Source organism: Apodemus sylvaticus, chromosome 6 (assembly GCF_947179515.1).
Source record: "Apodemus sylvaticus chromosome 6, mApoSyl1.1, whole genome shotgun sequence".
Lineage (NCBI taxonomy): Eukaryota > Metazoa > Chordata > Mammalia > Rodentia > Muridae > Apodemus > Apodemus sylvaticus.
In genome coordinates, this window is record NC_067477.1 from 134,150,190 (window position 1) to 134,166,918 (window position 16,729).

General features: G+C 39.5%; 1 protein-coding gene across 2 annotated transcripts in view; it reads right to left on the minus strand.

The window, feature by feature from the left end:
• Srbd1 (S1 RNA binding domain 1) overlaps positions 1 to 16,729 on the minus strand; it is a 174,793-nt gene that overhangs the window by 108,678 nt on the left and 49,386 nt on the right. For both annotated transcript variants that reach the window (XM_052186509.1, XM_052186511.1), the window contains exons 13-14: positions 14,166 to 14,256; positions 13,439 to 13,546 (exon numbers count right to left, since the gene is read on the minus strand). In XM_052186509.1, coding sequence (XP_052042469.1) covers positions 13,439 to 13,546; positions 14,166 to 14,256 — 199 coding nt within the window. The remainder of the gene's footprint in view (positions 1 to 13,438; positions 13,547 to 14,165; positions 14,257 to 16,729) is intronic.

Sequence of the window (16,729 nt, forward strand, 5' to 3'; positions counted from 1 at the left end):
TGAAAGTAACACTGGGTTTTAATCTAGAAAGCATACCATTGAGTTAGTTCTTTTGCATTTGTGGAAAACGTCTTTACTAAAAGGTTTTGTGTGTGTGTGTGTGTGTGTGTGTGTGTGTGTGTGTATACATACAATATATACAGGTAAGAGAGGGAAGTGGGTAGCCTAAATGAATTCAAACCTAAGACTGGTAAGTTGGACAAGGCAATTACTATTCTGAAGGGATACATAACGAAGACCCACTGGTTATAAACAATCCTCCAAGCTAATGCCTGCACATAGCAGGTGCAGTATAAATTAAGCATCTCAGCAAACCACATACAAAGCTTTGGGGAAATTTAGAGATAAGTTTAATTCCAACCTGAAATCCCTAAGAGAATTTCATGGGGGATAGAGTGTGCCAGAGGCTCTGAAGACTCTGGTAAGGCTGTCCTGGGGAGGAATAATGAAAGGCCATTCCAAGAAAGAAACTGTAGAATAATCTATACTATACATTTGGTCAAAAGACAATAGCAACTCATAGTTGTTGACCTACTACATACCAAGAACTATTCTTAGTATCACACCTTACTTATTTTAATCTTCAAAACCAAAAAATACTACAAAATAGGTCATCTTACTATCTCTTCTTCAAAGAAGAGACCCAGATGACTGAGTAATGAACGTCAGCACAGTAGAGAAGACAAGGAGACAACGCATGTGGATAAGGGGAATGCTCACATGCACATAATTTTAGTAGTGAGGGAGTGGTGCAAGAGTTCACACAAAGCATGCTAACCAACAGGTCACCCTATGCAGAAGGGCAGAAAGGCAGCCTGGGCTACAGAGCTATGCTGTCTCAAATGGGTGAGCTTAAGGGGCATGGAACCAATAAGCTAGAACGGAGGCTTTGCTGAAGAACTAAAGTCAAGTAGGCACAAGGTTCACTCACTCTGCATGTCCTCCAAGCCTGGCACAGATTTAGGTTCTCAGTAAGTGTTTGCTTAACTGATGAAAAGATGAGTTTGATAGTCAAAAGAGAAGGCAGTTGTCTGCTCTCCCCAGAAGACCCCTGAATACACTAGCAAAGGTAAAACACTGGTGACCCCACAGTGCATCCCGCACTTTCAACTATGTGCAGGAATTCCAAGGAAAACTTATAGCAGGATATGGAATTCAAGAAGACAGATACATTGTACTTTTCCCACCAAGCACAAACCTGCCAGTTTTCACAAAGGAAAGGTAAACAGAGAGAAAGCAAGGAGGTACTAACATAGATAAAGATGAGTAGAGGTGAGACACTGCAGAAGCATCCCTTAGGGATCCCCTGGTGAGCTGTCTTATCTTCTTCTTGGGTCTTCCTGTCTAGATTCAGGAATGAGAAAAATGTCAATCCTTGATCTGAAAACTTGAGTAAGGGTCCCTAGAAATGAGTGAGAGAGAGAGAGAGAGAGAGAGAGAGAGAGAGAGAGAGAGAGAGAGAGAGAGAGAGACAAACAGACAGACAGACATCTGTAGGAAAGATGTAATACATGAAGGGTCTTTCTGTACCCAGCTAAATTCTTTTAAGTTGAAAACATTTAGTTTTTGGCTCAGATATTAATCAACGCTTTTCCCACTGAACTGTAAAACATCTAAAAGCAACACCTCCCAGTGAGAATTATATGTAAGAAGATCTTAAAAGGCTTGAAAGGTGTAGAACCCCCAAAGGAGAAGAGAGATAAAGACACCAGGCATTCTTTCTCTTGTATAACTAGTGAATTCCAATTGAAAAGCAGCCTAGGACCCTGAATGATTCAGCCCAGGGAGTCTCTGAATGCTACACTTAGAAGATACGGTTCAAACAGGGATGAACATACATTCTCCTTACTGAAGACACTCTATAAAAGCCTCTTTGCATTTACAGAACACCCAAGTTTCGGCAAAACCAATATCTGAATTCTACGTCAGAAACACCTGAAATAACATTACTGAAAGTGACTTAACATACCAAGTGGAAAGCAGCAATTTTAATGAAGGCAGCAGCAATGTGATTTCAAAAAAAAAAAAAAAAAAGACCTACTTAATTTAAACCTTTAATGCATCAAGAGGGAGAATTATCAATGCTCTTATGGTCTTTCATAGTCCTCAGACTCATGTGAATAGCTATGTTGAAAATGCTTTAAAGAACCATAATAATTTTATGTAATCAAGGCCACTGAATGTGACTAGCAGGGTTCACTGTGCACTTGCAGAGTTGTGCAGCACTGCAGCACATGTCCTTCTGTGAAGGTATCACTGAGGCCTAGCCATGTGAATGTGGGCTACAGCAGGAAAGGAATCGGACCTGAATACGATGGGGAAAGGTCAAAGGCCATATGAGTATTGGTCTCCCTCCAACTGACTGTGGACTCCGTGTGACCAGTCACCTTACATGCCAACCTCTACACCTTCCAACGGCCATGATGGACCCTAGTTCCTCAGGCCAAGAGTTAAATAACCTCCCTCCCTTAAATTTTCTTCTGTCAGCTATATGGTAACAGTGTAGAGAAAAGTAACTAAGACACCAATAGGATATATGAATTACACTTTTGATATAATGATAACTGCCAAGCTGATGGTTCATTTGCAAGTTCAAATTGCTTACTACCAAGCAGCCAATAAATATCACTTTCTGATCCTTGATTATAATAACACTTATCAATCCAGAATAACTTGAAGTTAGAATGTTCGAATAACAACATTCATAATACTGGGATGAACTTATGTGCTTTAACTATGTTGATCCTCAATAAGGTAAAATACACAAAACACCAGAATTTTAGATAAATAGCAACAACAACAACAAATGTGCTTTCTAAGGTGCACTGATTCACTGTCTGTGACTACAATAAGCCAGAAACCTCCTGTGAGGCATGATGTCACGCATCAATGGTGCAACACTCTGAAGGCTAATGCAATCTAATCATGTTTGAGGCCAGCCTATATAGCAAGGCAACAGAAACAGAAACATCTCCACAGCCTTCACTTTTCTTATCCCAGGGGCTACTCTTTGACACAGAAAGAGCCATATATGGTATATGACAATGATGGCAACAATTTCTACACTGCTTTTATTGGCAAGTGAGCCAGATGTACCTCTCTCATATGTCTTTCTTCATCACAGTTTGGCCCCAAATAAACTACACATAAGCTCACCTGCACACTGACTAGGTTACCCCCCTTCATAAGCCTCAAAAAACAGATCTCAGCAGTTCAGTTTGTGTTGATCATTACAGAGTGTCAAAATAATCTGCTTTTCTGGGAAAGGCTATTACTAAACTGCTGTATGTCACTCAAGTGTAGGTATCCTATATTCTACAAGTTAAATCTTTAGTCCAATAAACCTGTAAAACTAAGACTCAGTTGAAATTTATTTTCCTATCACATATGAATAAAAATAATAAGTGCACAGAAAATTATAGAATATAAAAATATAGTAATTTGGGGGTTAGAGAAAGGGCTCTGCAGTTAAGAAAGCTTACTATTCTTTTAGAGGACTTAAGTTCAGTTCCCAGCACAATCAGGCAGCCTACAACCCCAGTAAGTCCACTTTCCCAGGAATTGATGCCCTCTTCTGACCTACTCGGCCACCTGCATATACATGGTATATATAAACTCATACAGCACATAAAATAAATAAATCTTTAAATGTCATATCACACACAACAATTTTACAGTATTTTACTCAGATGCAAATATATGTTAACACATACTGTTAACAAGAACTCTTACTGTAATAGATTGTAAAAGACTTTTATATGTCAGAGTTATGCTGGTATGTTCAAAGTAAAAGTCTGAAGACAAATAAATATCACTTTCTAAAGCAGGCCATAATTTCTATTTTCCACTATTTGGATGAGGAAAGTTTATAGTAAGGATGGCGGGTGTGAATGCTGGGAAACTGCTGAGAACCTTCCAAGTACACAGCTCTGACATGTTTCCTCTTAGGTAGGGACAAAACCAATCACTACTTATAAAACAAAAACAAAAGTTCCAAACTTAGCTACAAGAAGTTCTACCCTCAAACATTTGTCTCCAACAAGTTCTCAGCCTCTGAGATGTATCTACAGGAAGCATAGCCAACAGCACATGGCCAGCCTGCTCGGGGTTCCACTTCCTTTGGCCTGTCTTCAGACTCTGTATCCCATGAAGCATTCAATTATAAACTGGCTATGAAGTTCAACTGTTTAAACAATTTCTGGAAAAGATAGTGGCATTGCCTTTTCCTTAGTCTGTCACAGAAGCCTGAGGGTTCTCTTTGGCCACTCTTCAGCGTTCTGATAACCAAGGTACAATGCTTGCTCCACTGAATCACGGCAGCACTCTGATCTGAAACCCCTCGGCACACCAGGAAACATAAAATGAGGCCAGGAGAAGCACAGCTGGAAGAGCATGCTTTTACCTCTCGTATACTCTCCTCTCTGACTCAATCCCCATCACGACCATCGCCACCACCATCCGTACTACCCCACCCCCACCTCATCCCATGAACACTTGAGACAACTGCTTTAAATTTCTTTTAGTGCAGCAAGCAATAGCTTGTAAAAGGATGCAAACCAGCTGAAACATTTGACAGACAATGTTAAATACCAGGGAATTCCTATCAACCATTTTACTTTAAAAGGAGCTTTGATGTTGGCTATCTTTCATGTACCTCTTTCATGGCACATTAATAAAGAAAACGGAGCCGAAGTAAATCAAGATCCAAGGTCATGTCTAGAATTACAGCACTGTAGGTACCTGGTGAGATGCGGATTAATGCTGCATGAGTAGTGAATAAACAAAAGCACCTCAACCCGCCAATCAGGCAAGCTTTACAAGTGCTTCTGAACTTTCTTCTGCAACTAGACCTGCCACACCTCTAATCCTCCATGTCCTGGAAACCTCATTATCATAATGTGAACCCAAATGTTAGGGTTCCTTCAATATGCAAGTGCTATGAAGCAGAAAAGCAATGGGAATTAAGTTGGGTGTAACCTTAGAAATGTGCGGATGTGGGGCAACTTAAAAATGGTATTTCACTAAGATAGGAGTACCTAATACAAAGATTTAGCCACATAAAACACATTAGAATAAAAAAAAAAAAAACCCCACCATGCCATGCCAGAAAAAAGAAAAAACACAAATAAGGTGGATTTAAGAGCTCTTATTTTGAATTCGGAGTTTCTAGTCTCTGCATCTACAAGTCTCACAGAACCAAATGAAAAGGATTGTAAGCAAAGAATTGTTATATTTCTGAATTCTTCTAACACAAATTGCAAAGCAAAGAACCTAGTGATTCTATGCGACCTAGACAGGAGCTGGAATAAATAATTTAGATGTTCCTGAATAACCAGCAGAACACTTCTTTTTCAAAGTGCTGGCCAAAACTTATGGAAAACTCAACACGGGGAACAACAGCAACAAACCATGAAGGAAAAGAGGCTCCAGCTCATCTCAAAGTACAAATGGTCCCCATTATTTACCACTCACCCTCGCATGCACTCACAGGGGAATCATGAGCAAACTCTGCTAAATGTACCTGGCTAGGCACTCTGCATGCCTTTGTTCCCCCTGACACAGAAGCCAGCATAGGCTGCACTGGACCCTATGGAATAGCTACTAAAAGTCCTGAAAGGCAGGCTCTCCATCTCCTATAGTATGGTTCCCAGAACTAACGAGACAATTATCACTGGAAGGATAATTTCACTCATCTATTTACAAGCATTAATCTTTAAAACTATTGCTGTATACTAACATCTCCGGGTCAGAAAGTAATGCTTACCTAAAATATATAATGCTTTAAGAAATAACTGAACTATAAACATGAGAAGGATGAATTCTCTACTATTTTAACATCACTGTAAACTGTCAGTTTACAAGAATATAAAATTGTAGATGCCCAAATTGAAACTGCAGAGAAAAATATATTAACAACTGTTCAAAATAGGCACAATTTCTTCCAAAACCTAAAGGTTATCTGAAACACAACCCCAAAGTTCATCACTTATTAAGGTAATGTTCAACAGTTTGCTGTTTAATTGGCATCTACATTCTGTTCTAGCATGTGCACTTGTCTAATAGAACATCTGTTTTGGTTACACTACACTATATCTTTGGCAAGAACTTACAATAAAACTAACAAAAACAATCAAGAATCTGTATTGGAACTGGCAACAAAAGTAGATTTGTAACCAAAAACCTTAAGATGCAAAGTGACCATCTCTGGGCTCTAGGCCAGTTCTAATCTAAGTCAATAAACAAAGATCTCTAAGAAGGGATGTAGTTAAGGATGGGTTGGGGCAACTCCTGCAGATATTTAAATTGGACTTGGAGACACAAAAGCACTTGGGTTACAAAATTGGTAAAACATTTTATTTTAATCAAAAGCTGTCAAACTGAATTCAAATGTAAACCTTATTTTAAAAGGGCCCCGTTATTATGCATGCCTTATGCCCCTTTCCCACTCTATTTAGCTGAAACAGTCTATTCAACTACATATGTTTTAAAGCATCCTGGCCTTTCAACAAAAGGAATGTAAATTTATTTTTAAACTGACTGAATAGCACAAATATTCCAACAAGAAATCTTATTAAGAAGATCCCAGTGCTTGTGGTCAAGTGTGAGAAAGAAGAGAATATGGAGAGGTCAAAGGAAACAAACTTCTGCAGTGTTTTACATCTTCGCAGGCTGCAACTACAGAAAATGCAGAATGGAAATACCTCATCACTTTATCTTGTCATGACTTAACAGTGACCATGCTGAGACCCATAAAACAATTGAGGCCATCCCAAGTTCCAAGAGTAATTCATGCCAGGCACAGTACCACATGTCTGTGGTCTCAGTATAAGGAAAGCTAAGGCAATGACATCATGGGATGTCCTTATTACAGAGAAAGAAGGGAAGGAGCTACATTAATGAGAAAGAAGTAAGAGCAACCACATTGCCTCACATAAAATAGTACTGACTTCAGAACACTGTGGGCTTTACACAGCTAAATACATCTGGGTTATATAGTGAAGTTTGGTAATTTGTTAGAAAGTAAATTTTTCTATCAACTAAAGGAAAGGGAAAAGGTTCAGACAGCTAGTGTTATTTAAAAGAATTGCTCACCATCAGAAATCAAGGAAACCTCAGAAATCATCCCTTCAAAATCTAAGGGAACACTCTCTAACACCGCAGGAGTCATTTATCCAAATGATAGCCCATGTGACAAGACTAAAGCTAAAACCCAAGGCCTTTCAAATTTTCTCCGGTATTGATTCTAGCAGACTTAGTGTCCAAAGATTTCAAAAGCACACCTCCAAATCTAACTGTAATAACCCAGTCCTCTGTGTGTGTGTGTGTAAGGCACTGAGGCCTTTGCACAGGACATTAGTTGACATTCCTCAGGAGTCACACCACAGCTCACAGGGTCTAGAAAGACTACCAAGAAGTGCAGCTGAGATGGAGTGTTCACTAGTCTAATGTTTAATTTCTAGGTGCACACTGACTTCCAGAGGCTACTGCCATTTTGCCTGACAAGAACACACTCAACAGCCACCTTCAGAACTTAATTTCTTCTTTGGAACAGCAAAATACCAACTGTCATCTCTAGTTCCCACAACCCTCAGCAACCACACTGTGCTTTCCTAATGGTATTCAGAGATGGCCCGCAGCATCAGGAAGTGCTTCATCTGCACAAGATGATGAAATAAAAAACAGTGCCTCTTATCTTCGAGAGATCCTACTTCAATTACATTCCTGTCTTCTTTTGTAATACCCATTCCTATCTTCAGCCCAAAAATCATTTTATCTCCCAGACCTGAAGGAGAGGTCAACAATTCTTTGTCTGGCCATTGGTGAGGTTCATGGCCATGAGAACTATCGACAAGCAGTGGGATCTGCTGACCACCCTCTTTCCTCTAAGATAATTATTAAAAGCCTTCTATGTTATACTTAGCACTAAGAGAAGAAAAGGTAATGCATTTAACCTTAAGCTTTCGTCTCTGAGAGCTATTTTTGATATCCTGTCTCAACAAATATCTTTGGTTACTTATTCTTTGTCAGCTTATTTATGTCTTTGTAAAAGTCATGCTTGCAGGAGGTCTGCAGTCAGTACATATAAATTGGTTTTCACTTTTAGTTTCAACTTGTTTTTCCTACTGGCAAAGCCCTGGAAACCAATGTTCTCTCTTCAGAACATGATGGAATATTTGCATATAAAACAGCATGATCACATACATAAGAGCTAAATCAGATACTAAACACTAGCAGATGTCAAAAGAAAATGAGTGTAAAAGAAAATTTATTCCAATCTTAGTTTAAGCAGAAGAAATTCAAACTCTCTGACAAAAAAAAAAAATTACAGCATTCTTAATACACTCCTTAACGCAATTACCTGATACATGGTAATGGATCTAAGGCTTGTTCCAAGAACCAATCACCGGAACAGTTTTGGTTTTCTACAACAGTACTTTTATATTCTCTTTTGAATAAAAGACCTCTCTCAGGAGTTCATCTCAGTTGGCCTACTAGAAGTCTTTTTTCTTACAGTGAAGTTTCCATAAAAACCCTGACATGAGTTAATAACCAAAGTGTTTAGAAATTTTTCTTTGACACAAGGAATCTTACTGAGAAAATTCTACCTTAATTTAAAATTTTCAGAAAAAATTGGAAAGGTTTGTGGTTTTGATTGTACAGGTGAATCCCTAGTGTCTGGGTCACATATATTGTGCAATATGAATTATTGTCCTATTTTCTTTCAAAACAAGGGCAGCTCTTTTGTCATTGTATAAAGCAGCCCAAATTCTATTTCTAAAAACTTCTCACCTGCTCAGCCAATTTTCTCTGTTAGCAATTTTCAAGGTTTGCAAGCTTTTCAAAGGTTGCGAAATTTCATATAGCAATGATCCTCAGACTTGACTGATTCTACCACTGAAAAAACAAATATACTGCATAGTACACCCCAGCACATATAGTCCAACAGTCATGATGGTGTCTGCCTACTTTTTCTGTTCTTTTCAACTAAAATGTTTTTGAACTTTTACCAATGGACTGAAATCTGCTCATGAAAAACACAGCTCTAGAGAACTGATTTAAGAATAGTGAGAACAAAAATCTAAAAGACACAGATAAATCCTTATACACACCTTCCTTCAGAAGGCTTGAGTGGCTTCTTAAGAGCTGTGTACCTGGAGTCTGTACTTCTTGTCCCTCTGGACAATCTTCCTTTGCTTTTTCTTCTCCATGTGTAACTTATTACTAACTCACATGCCATATATAAATCCATGCATATTTATCTATAAGTTTTCCCTACTAGAATAAAAGTTGTGCCTCTCTCAGAGAAGCAAAGATCAGTGAAGATGCAAGACCAACAGGCTTGGTCTATAACCAAACTAAGCTCAGCCCCCATCACTGTTCATCAAGTCCTTTTAATACTCCCTCCAAACATCACGTGTCCTCCACGGGTCACACCACCAGAAGATTTTTTTTTTTTACGTACCTCTCTATGGAGCCCCCAACAAATGCAGCTCAACTACGCAATGTAAGGCGAACCAATACATATGCGTTGTTAGGAAAGAATCTTTCATCACATGTCCTTTCACACACTTGCTTTAGCGTAACATCCTTTCACCTGTGTCTGCTTCAGCTAAAAACATTCCTTCATGAGTCTGCCTTAGCCTTTACTGTGTGTCCACTTTTGCTAAATATGCATTCACATGAACTTTACTTTCTTTTTTTAAAAAGCTGAATTTTTTTAATCTTAAAGTAAAAGTCTATTTATTCCACAAGGGAGTTGACCTTTCAAGGCCCATCCAATTCCTGTAATTGTTAATCTCTGGAAGGTATATAAACGTACCTCAAGCAAAAAAGCCTTATGATTCCTTAAATTATGTTTTCTTCCTATTAAAAGTTGCTAACACACTGGAATGAAAGAAGAATGAGCATTACTGTGTGTTTCCCAGATGTCTACCACCAGGGTTTTCCTCCTAGCATGATCGAGTCACTTCTGTCCCTCAGTAACCAGGCCGAGGCTAGGCATAATGTCTGCACCACACACCCAGACACCTCCCCCACAGCATCACCCTTTGCTCCCTTGCAGAGCACACTGTACTTCTCAATCCATTCCCAATCCTCCTAGTAAAAGTGCTCATTGAAAAGTTTTGGAGACAAAGTGTGGAGCAGAGACTGAAGGGAAGACCACCAAGAGACTGCCCTACCTGGGGATTCTTCCTATAAACAGTCACCAAAGCCTGACACTACTATGGATGACAAGAGTGCATACCAAAGGGAACATCCCATGGTGGTCTCTGGAGGGGCCCTGCCAGAGCCTTACACATACAGAGGCAGATGCTAGCAACCAACCATTGGACTGAGCATGGGGTCCCCAATGGAGGAGCTGGAGGGCAGACTGGAGGAGCTGAAGGGGTTGTTACAGCCCCATGGGAAGAACAATGATGTCGGTCAACCAGACGCCCCAGGGCTCCCAGGGACTAAACCATCAACCAAAGGATACACATGGTTCCAGCCAAAAGTGTGGCAGAGGAATGCCTTGCCGGGCATCAGTGGGAGGAGTGGTCCTTGGTCCTATGAAGGCTCAATAGAGGCCACAACAAAGGAAAATCGAGGGGGGGGGAGGTGGGAGTGGGTCTGGTGGAGGGGCATAAACTTGGAGGCAGGGGGTGGGAGGAAGGGTTGGGGTTTTTCGGGGAGGGGGAACCAGAAAAGGTTTTAGCATATGAAATATAAATGAAGGATATATTCTATTAAAAAAATATAAAAATTAAAAAAAAAAGAAAGAAAAGTCTTCTTATTTCTTGTGAGATTTACCTGGTAACATCCATGTATATAGTAAAGCTTTCAGCACAGAAACATAAACAAGTCAAGCAACAGAAGAAAGTGTTCTCCATTTCGACACCAGGTGGAGTGACCTCCACCTATGATGCTCCAAAACATACACAGCTAGACAACTTAGAGCACTCTCTACTCTAAAGTTTGTCAGTTGGAGATTAAAATATAAGACATGAAATATTAAACATTTCATATGAAATATCTCATTTCATAATTCAATTATAAAACTCTACCATGTCATGATTTTACTCACAAAATCAACATCTTTGAGAAAATATTAACTCTATAAAAACCTAAATCCTCAAACATCTAAAATGTTTTAATGCTGATACGACATGAGTAAAAAGTTCCATGAATGGTGATAGGTCCTGGTCGAAGCATAAGCACATTGTAAATATTATCTGATTATCTTTGGGTTTTGTGTATAAAAGTCTCATGTTTGAGTTCAAATCCTAGCCACATATTATGTTATTTTATATAAAGGGAAGTATCACAAAATTTTAAAAAACATCCAAAATATTCAACATGTCTGATCCCAAGCATTTTAGAAAAAGAGATATTTCAGCCTAGTATATCTAGTCAATAGTCTTGAAAAGATTTATCTGATCAAAACCAGTTTAATACTTAACATTAATAAATATGAATGGATTTACAGTAGGCTCTAGTAGATGAAGTACTTGTAGTTTGAGCCTGGGGGCCTGTGTGCAGATTCCTAGCATTCACATAAAACCATACCAGCTGCAAATGCAGCAAGCCCTGTGCAAGGTTAGATTGTGACAGGAAACTGCCAGTGATGTGCTAGCTAGCCAAACTATCCGGATGTCTAGCTCCAAGTTCAGGAGAGACTTGGACTCAAAAGATAAAGTGGAGAGGTTGGATAGACAGCTCAGCAGTTAGGAGCACATACAATTTTTAACTTTTCAGTGGCACGTTCAACTTTAAATGTAAGTAACTGACTAAATCCCAGTTAAACTCTGCTACTTGGACCCAGTTTAAAATTTTCTCTCCTTTGTATTTATGATTTGAAAGCCTGGATTATTTTTCCCGAGGGTATGGAGAAGTTCCAGAGATTACAGAGTGTCTCAACAGTAGGAGTAGAAACATTAGAAAGAAGGTGAATGGCTGTGATCTAAGTGGTAAGGTGTGATATAAGTCACAGAACATCCTAACTTAAGTAGCAAATCAAGAGAAAAGTACTCCAGAGTAGAATGTGCTAGAGGAATGTGCTAGAGGCTTCATTAGGATGGTCTGAATACATTTAAAAGCATATTCACAAGATTATAGAAATACATAAGAGAAAGTATATAGAATGACAGACAGAGAAAGCATGGAGACAAATGGAGGGTCACAGTGACAACAAATGAACTCAAATACTAATTTTCCTACTGCGGTCACTGTAAGTTCTGATTAGATCTCTGCAACACTTACAGACTTTACAAGTCCACGGTAAAGTACTAGCAAACAGATCTGAGCAAATAGACAAGCACACTGGGGCTCATGTTCTGTGACAAAGGCATTAGAATGATTGCGGACAGATGGCTCAGCTATAGGAAGAGAGACTGCAACCCACTGTGTGAAGCCTGTGCACAGCAGTTGCCCAGTATTCTCAGGAGAGAATGAAGAAATGGGCAGTGAATGGCACACTGCTGCGAGTCAGGCATGCCACTCTACAGTACAGTGGAACTGCACATTTCTACAGTGTCTTTGGAACACAAAACTACAACTGCATGTGCCCTCTTACTCCAGTAACTCACAGCTCAACTACTACAAACACCAAATGCCTTTTACAGGACTTACCTTTAAGTGTGTTTGTTTAAAGATCAGTCATTTCTATTCCATCAAGTTTAATAAATCCAGATTTTTATACCATCATGGTTCATTTTCCTAATATTATATAATACCTAAAGCCCATTGAAGACATGCTCCATGAGCACATTTAGATCAAACTCAAAATGTTTTCACTACTTTTATTTTGATATTTTTGAGGCAGAGTCTTACTGGGTAAATTCAGGCTGCCCTCAACTTGCAGATATTCTCCTGCATCCCAAGTGCTAGGATTACTGGTATATACCATGGCTTACTTCCAACAGCATTTTTTAAATGATTCCCAGGTTGTGTATACATAATTATCACAACTATTCCTGAGATACTGACATCAAAATAAGATGAACAGATAACAATGAAACTAGCTGTAATAAATATAATCAGCCATGACCAAAGTTCAAATAGCTTCTCAAAAGTCCCAGTGCCCATGTGCAGTTTTGAGAACAGGGAAGTTATCTTGTCAGTTACCTTGGCTCTCAGTTCCAGAGTACAACAGTTCCTTGGCTTAAAATTCTGGCAGCAGAAGAGGGTAATTTATTCACAGTCAGAGGTTGCTAACCTGGCACTCCACCATGCTAGTTAATGCTTCATCAGAGTCCTCCTGTCTACCAGTGCAGTCTGCGAGACTCCATGAGCATCTGCACTGCTCTCCTCACTCCTGCAACATTCTTGTTAACAGCCAGAGCCAGTCAGAGAGGCACACAAGATACAGATTTTCAAAAAGGAAAGGAAACCTCATCACAAAAGGAGCCTAAGAAGCTCCTATACACTCCAAGAAAACAAGTCTTCCCACAGTCCTTACCAGTAAACAACATCCAGTGGTGCAAAGTAATTTTTCATTATCAGGTCAGCAAAGTAAGCTTCAGTTTCCCGGCAGGCAGTTCCATTTCCGATCACCACTGTGCTGCAGCTTCAAGGGAAAACAAAATGAGAACCTGAATGAGTCCCAGACACACTCTGAGAAAGCACACGAATGCACAAGTGCGAGACACAGCTCTTCCTCTCGACTGTATCCATGCAATTTCTCCTCTGCTCTAGATTACACAGCACCCTGCTTTGGTTGAGGGAGGGGGGTTGTGGGGAGGGAGAAGAACAGAAAAACAGTTTACTGTCATCTTAACAACAGTCAGGCAGCTTTCTTCTCATCTACAAAGAGCCAAAATGAACAAGTCAACTCAGGCTCATTCCGAGCTATAATAATACAACTAATTATATGATGTTAATTTCTGAAGTTCTTAACTGCTATAATATCCCTTCTTCAGTGGAGAACGGAAGGGAGGGAAGAGGGAGAAGGTAGAATCTCCCAGGTAGCACATCACCACCTCTACTTGACAGAAGGCAGACAGAGGAAAAAGTATTCCACTAGAGTCTCCGTGTGTGAGTCCAGCAATTCCCCCCAGCATTGTGCACAAGGTCCCTTCTTTCTTGCCAGATGTTTCTCTTAATCCCACACTCTAAGTTAGGAGCTCCAAAAGTGCCTACAATTAGCTGGGCTACTAAACTACTCAATAGGCTATTTATTTTCTTACTTGAAATGCAGCAAAAGCCTCTTGATCTTCTCTGCCTCTCGGAAGCCTTGTCCACAGTGCAAATAAACCACATCAGTATGAAGTATCTGACCTTAAAAGGGGTAGGAGGTGTAAAAAGACATTTGCAAACTATGATTCATAATAGAACTGTTATTATTAAGCAAGTTGCAACCGAAAATGGAACTGGCTTATCTGTTAAAATGCAATCTCAGGGTCTGTGAGCCGCCTCAGAAAATAAGACTGCTTGTCCCCACACCTGAAACCCTTAGTTGGGTCCTTAAACCGACACAGTAGAGGAACACAAGTGACCTCCATGAAGGGAGTGTACAGGCACACACCCACATAAGGTCGGATTCACGCCTATTCACTAGGTCTTCCTAAGGATTCAGAAATGTTACCGTCAAAGTAAAAGAACTCCACTTTTCAACACAAGTCCATTACGAGGTGAACATTATGTTATGGCACCTACAGGAGAAAATGTTCTCAGAAAGACTATCCTGGGTAGCAGCCACAGCTCACACCACCCGGCAACCTGCTATATAGATCAGGCACAGCTATGCTATTCTGTTTCTTTTCAGTTGCTGATATATGAGTTTGTTTATTCTATTTCTTTGAGCTGTATATTTAAGAACTTCAGGCTTTTTCTATCTTGAATTATATTATATATAAGTATTTTATTCTTAAATAAAATTTTTAACTGAAATAAAAAGTTTCAAGGTAATTCCTCAATAAAGAGAAATAAATGAGCTAGGTAAAGATGATAGGAAATTAGTGAGTCTTAGTCACAGGATAACACCCAGAAACAAAGGGGTAAGAAATAAGTGATGTGATCCAGGACTATGCAGGCAAGCTGGGGAGACTGTTTCAAGTTCTAGGCCAGCAGCCCTACAAAACTAACTAAGGAAAATAGGGGGAGGAAAAAAATACAACAGAAAGGGTCAATTAAGTTTCAAGTAAACTATTTGTAAGAAAAAGTGCTTTCAGCGGTATCAATTAAGAAAAGGAAGATACAAATATACTAGAAATAAAAAAGCTACATAACAAGGGATACAACATACCAGCATGCCCAAAAGAAGGTACCAAGGTTAAGTTGAAATTATCTTTAAAATATATGTAATCATATATTCTCAAAACAAAACTCCTAGAGGGGCACAGAATTCCAACATTCAGAAAGCTAAGATAGGAAAGCCTCAGCTGTGACTACAGAGTGAGCTTAAGGCTAGCCTAGGCTACAGAGTAAAGCCTTATTTAAACAAATAAAATAAGGAAAATCCTAATACTATAATTATCACAGTGGCACAGTAAGGGACAAGCATCTCAGTGGGTATAGGAAAAATCCTGGGCTTGCCAATCCTTCCCATGTGGAAAATATTAATAGCATAAATGACAACTAGGAAAAGAAAAAGCAAAAACCATGGCTGTACCTGTGACAAAGGTCTCAAAGAGCAAACCCCAAACAGCTAGGAAGGGCACAGCACAGCACAGCACAGCGCAGGACCTCTGTAGGAAGCATCTGAGGAGAAGGGCAGAGCTGATGGCCCAAGAGAAGTGTTCCCATACTAGGGAGCACAGGAGTGAATCTGAAGAGCTGATACTGGCGCCCACCAGGATAAAGCTGCCCAGTGACCTTCTGAGGACTGAAAAACTGACCCTCATGGACTGCCGAAGCAAAAGACCACAAACTATGAGAGTGTAAAGAAAGCAAGAATTCACCTAAACTAAGCAAGGCCAAGGACAGAATGAGCAAAGGAAACGGACCCAGATGAAACAGGAGAAAGCAACAGACAGCCCACTCCAGAAACCATCGGCCAGCTACAGCTGACATCTCTAAGAACCAGCAAACATAAGACAAGTGAGTTTTACATGGTGAGAAGCTTGTCCCAATCCAACTCACCTTCTAAGTACTGGAAACGTAGCCTGAGCAAAACTAAAGGATGATGGGCAAACTGTACACAGATGTCTTTTCTTATGGCAGAAAGTAAAAGTCCACCATAATATGCCCACAAAACAGAACAAGATATATGAAAATGAGATTTTTTAAAAAAGAGAATATTATATAAACTATGAGGCTAATATATATCAGAATCATAAACCACATGAATGAAATAGCAAGAATTAATCTCATATGGAAGAGAAAACATAATCTGGATCCAGCAGCACATGTACCAACTCTGGCACAATATGGAGAAGGCCAGCATAGGCGAGCGAGGGAGGAAACAGCACTTCAGAGATGGAAGAAACCCAGCCAAGGGACAGAAAACAAATGTCCTCAGAGAGCAAAGCACAGAGATAGCAAAGATGACAAAATAAAGTGAAGATGCTTACCAGAGAACTATCATGTATATCAAAGGGAAATTCTAAAACCATAAAATAATTACATAAAGAGACTCAAACAGACAGATTTAATAACTTAGGGAAGATTGGAGGATTACTAATCAGAAGAAAATAAAGTAAAATATTAAAAAAGAAGAAAGGAAAATGAGAAATATATTAACATAATGGCATTCTGAAATGGAATTTATGCCAACACATTCACAGCGCTAAACATATCACATAAAAACTTT